This window comes from Bison bison, unplaced genomic scaffold (genome assembly GCF_000754665.1).
Source record: "Bison bison bison isolate TAMUID 2011002044 unplaced genomic scaffold, Bison_UMD1.0 scf7180017864483, whole genome shotgun sequence".
Classification (NCBI taxonomy): Eukaryota; Metazoa; Chordata; class Mammalia; order Artiodactyla; family Bovidae; genus Bison; species Bison bison.
In genome coordinates, this window is record NW_011495043.1 from 191,230 (window position 1) to 195,813 (window position 4,584).

A 4,584-nucleotide genomic window follows, 5' to 3' on the forward strand; every position below is an offset into this window, starting at 1 on the left:
CGTCGCTGGGTCAGCTGTTGCGAGTGGCGGGTCTGCTCCTATAGCTGTCCAGATTGTTAAACGGTGGGCTTCCTCTGTCCTGCCTTCACCCAACCCAATGAATGACTAATATATTTAGGTCGGTTAGAGTCAGAGCTCCCTATGCTGGAGACTGAATATCTTAAACCGAGGGCAAACGTCCTCTCTAACCCGAGTACTCCAGGCTCTAGCTAACAAGTACATTTAGCGTCTGGTTAGCAGAGACTTTGGGACCCTGATTTGGTCTCAGCTCTAAAGCACAAATTCAGAGAGTGGAAGAATACTGAGACACGGGTTGGAGGGTGGAGCATCGAGAATGCTTTGCTCCTTAGGATAATGCACTTGCTTAAAAATACTACAGTAGAGGAGGGAGGAGGGTTCAGGATGGGGAACACATGTATGCCTGTGGCGGATTCATTTCGATATATGGCAGAACCAATACAATATTGTAAAGTTTAAAAATAAAATAAAATTAAAAAAAATACTACAGTAGCCTATGGCGACTATGTTTTTCTCCTAACACAAGTGTCGTTTTTAGCTATTTAAGCCTCACAAATTCCACCATTAGACTGGACCCCGGCTTTGCTGCTATCAGCTATGCAAGACACTGAGTGAGAAACTGGCAAGGAACATTGCCAGTAGAATCCAACTTGCTGACTCCTAATCAGAACGGAGACTGGAAGGATCCAGTCATCATTTAGTCCCAATAAACTTTTAAGGGAGGAAACAAAGCTATGTAAAGACATTGATGCTACTGCGTCAGAAACAATGCTCAAATTTTAGTTCTAGCCAGACCCTGGCAAATGCGGTGTCTATGTAAGTATATATATATTTCCAATCCAAAATATACTTATATATTAACTATTTCGTGGGATTCTGCGATAATAACCGAAGCAGCATTCTTTACTTCAATATTGGGAATAAAGTAGTCAGTTTGGGACTCAAAATTGGAACTGGGGGTCTTCAGAATTACAACTCCAGTTTCTGACAGTGTGTGTTACCATTGAAGAAAAGTACTTGCTTGGGGGGAGAGGGAGGGAGAGGTTTTTAATAATACATTGGTACGTTAATGGACGTATTTCCAGGAGAATTTAAGGGTTTTTAATCTTTTCTATGCGCGGTGAAATGCAAGCCTGCTTAGGTGTGGCTGCTAGCTCGTTTCTCTTGCATTGCTTTTATTTTGTTTTTGCTCTTAAATTTGTCTTTACATTACAAATTCTTTTGCGCCAATGTATTGTCTCGGTGTTCCTATACCGATTTTGCAGATGGTCCTACAGCACAAGGACTGGCATGCTTTTGCCTTGGTTCAGAGCCGCCTTGATGAGGAAGGCCGTCGCATCTTCGCGTTTGGGGCCGGGTTGTTTGTTCCCGCACTGCCGACGGAGGAGAATTGGCTCTCTGCAGCCACCGTCCCTCATAAGGTCCGGTCCAATCAGGGCTCAGCGAGAAGGGGCGGGACTGAGTGGCGCGCGCTGTACTTCGTTCTGTGCCTGCTTGGGTTCCTCTTAGCATGGAGGAAATTTATGCTAAGTTTGTGTCACAGAAAATCAGCAAGACTCGTTGGCGACCATTACCTCCAGGGAGCCTGCAGACAGCGGAGACTTTCGCCACGGGCTCTTGGGACAATGAGGTACCCCTGCGCCCGGCCTGGAGTCCCTGCTATCTCCTTCCTTCCAGGAACCGCGCCCCCGTCAGCCAGCGCGCGAACTCCTGTTTCGTAGCTCCTAGCGCGGTTCTCTCTACCGAATGCACATCTCACGCTCGGTCGCCTTATATCTGAGAGCCATCAGTGGCCTCGTTTCTTGTGTTTTTAATGATTATTATGCCGTCTGCCCGGGATACTTTTAAAGCAGGGTTGATTGAAGGCAGTGCACATTTCAATTTCGGGGAGTTTGACGTATATTTCATCTCAAAATGAAATTTTCTGCTCTTCAGGAAAATTATGTTTCAATGTGGTCTATTGGAGATTTTGGAAACTTGGATTCTGATGGAGGATTTGAAGGAGACCATCAATTATTGTGCAGTATCAAACATCATGGTGATGTAATGGATTTACAAGTACGTCTGTTGTAATATCCAAGAGCTAACTTTTAAAAAATTGAGAGTAATACATTGAGAGATGTAAAGGACCTTACAGTTTGTCTAGTCTTACCCCGGGTTTACAAGAACTTGAATTCTCTGTAGGTTATGATTTGCCATGTCATATAGCTGGTTAGGGGAAGGGGATGTGAAGTTAATCGTGCTTGTTTGTTTAATTGACCATCTACTATGTGCCAAGCTGTGTTTACATAAGTTAATTTCATTCTCATGGAATGCTGGTGAATCAAGTATTGTTATCTCTCATGAGAAAACTAAAATCTTTTGAGCATGAATTATATGACAAATACTATGCAAGGCACTTTACATGTTTCTGCTTTTTGAATTCTCGTTTTACAAGTTTACCAAGACTTGGAGAACTTGGCCAAGGTTTCAAATCGGGTAATAAGTGGTGGGAATGGAATTAAGTTTTCAAATTCTGATCTGTAAGACTTCAGAGTCCCTGCATTTTCTTCTGTGGAAAGCTTCCTGACCCTGGGAATTATACTTTCCTAAACCTTTATGGTAGTTGTACAAAATTAAATCAATTGTAGATGAACAGGTTTAGGGGGAAAAAATTATTGTTGTTTGTTCTTTATGAAAATACTTTTATTTGTATAGAAGTTTTGACTTTGGCATTTTATTTGCTTAGCATTTGTAGGTTCTTTGCATTTTAAAATGGTTACACTGCTAATTGAGTTAGATAAATGGGCTTCCTCCCTGCTGATATTTATGAATTTATAACATGCAGGAATTTTCTGTTTAGTTTTTGGACCAGGAAAGAATTGTAGCTGCTTCATCGACAGGATGTGTGACAATTTTCCTCCACCATCCAAATAACCAGGTAAAGAATTTTTCTTTGAAAACTCAGTTTGCATTTTAATTATTTTTAGGAAGGCTTAAAGAAGGCTGTACTTAATAGTGACAAATAATAAAGTTTTATTGTCTCAAAAACTATAAAAAGGATGGGGAAATGTCATTGTATTACCCATCTTTTAGTTGACTAATTCTAGAACCATTTTTGTGTGAACTTTCATTGAAATTGGGTAACTCTTCAATTTTCTTAGGTTCCATGTAACAATATGGTATTCTGGCAAGTAATTTTCCTGTAACTCTCTTTTAAGATCCTCTGGTTTTCTGAAGAAAGAGCACTTTCTAGCTCAGACATCATCAGAGGGAGCAGGAACAGCTACTTTGCTTCTGTGAACAGAACCGAGGTTTTAATTAGAAGGAAAGACACACTATATGAAGGCTTGACATTTTTTCTACGCCTTTCTTATATGTCAAAGGCTAAGAGTGCTGACCTTTAGAGCATAGTGGTAAGGGTAGTCCTTTAAAATGGGCCCACTTGAAGTTAACAGTTTTAAGTTGCTGGAAGAGAATGCTTATTTAGATTTGGATATTAATAAAGGTCATCTTACTAATAGGCATGCTTAGTAAGTATAAGACCCAGATCTAGTTAAACGTTATTCTTAATAGAGTCATCTGGAAAGCCCTGCAGAGATTTCTCTCTTCAATGTAGATCAGTTCCCTTAAGAATTTGGAGTTGTCTTTGAACACATAATTACCTGATACTTAAAAACTGTTTCTTTAGTTTGAGATAAGTTTGGAATATTATTAAACAGTGTTTCTTTGGAATCTAATCTGGTGAATACAGAGCTTTAATGGAAGTATTTCCTAGACCTTAATACTTTGAAATACAAAGGGAAAAGAGTACTGTTTTTCTAGAAAGGTATGAAACAAAGTTTTAAAATAATAGTGTAGTTGGGGAAAGTGCTAATTTTGGGAAGCTTTGCTTTAATTAATCATAGCCTCATTTCTGACACCTAGACTCTGTCAGCCAGCCAGCAGTGGACAGCAGCTCACTACCACACGGGTCCGGGCAGTCCTTCCTGTAGCAATGCACCATGCACAGGTGTTGTGTGCAACAACCCAGAAATTGTCACAGTTGGAGAAGATGGTCGGATAAATCTCTTCAGAGCTGATCACAAGGAAGCTGTAAGAACTATAGGTAAGAAAAATTATCTTTCTTTGGTCTATCGTATAGTAATTGAGCACTGCCCATGTGCAATGCCAGGGGTTTAATGTTTGAGGGATTTAGAAATATACAAAGCAGAATCCCTTTATCAAGATGGTATGTTGATAAGGCCTGTATGAAGGACTGAGTAGAAGAAAGAGAAATTTATGGGGAGGATGGTTGGAAGGAATTATCGGATAAAGAATTGAGGGGCAGGGCAATTCATTTAATCTAGATTCTAGACCATAAATAATACTGAGAAGTGGCACACCAGATAAAGGGAATGGCATAGAGGCGGGGTAAGGCCATTCAGAGAACGACAGAAAGTGTAGTTTGACCTGACTTTAGATATTTGGAGAATTGAGAGATGAAACAAGAAAGGTAGATTGCAGTCAGGTTGTGAAGAATCTAATACACTTTATTAGGTAGACAGCTAAGGAGCCATTGAAAGTTTTTGAGCAAAGGGGTAATGT

The 4,584-nt window shown here is 40.2% G+C and overlaps 1 protein-coding gene across 1 annotated transcript in view; it reads left to right on the plus strand.

Moving 5' to 3' along the window:
• Window positions 1-1,457: 1,457 nt before the first annotated feature.
• NUP43 (nucleoporin 43kDa) overlaps window positions 1,458-4,584 on the plus strand; it is a 15,369-nt gene continuing 12,242 nt past the window's right edge. The window contains exons 1-4 of the mRNA XM_010862541.1: window positions 1,458-1,648; window positions 1,954-2,076; window positions 2,861-2,938; window positions 3,925-4,105. Coding sequence (XP_010860843.1) covers window positions 1,529-1,648; window positions 1,954-2,076; window positions 2,861-2,938; window positions 3,925-4,105 — 502 coding nt within the window. The 5' untranslated portion in view covers window positions 1,458-1,528. The remainder of the gene's footprint in view (window positions 1,649-1,953; window positions 2,077-2,860; window positions 2,939-3,924; window positions 4,106-4,584) is intronic.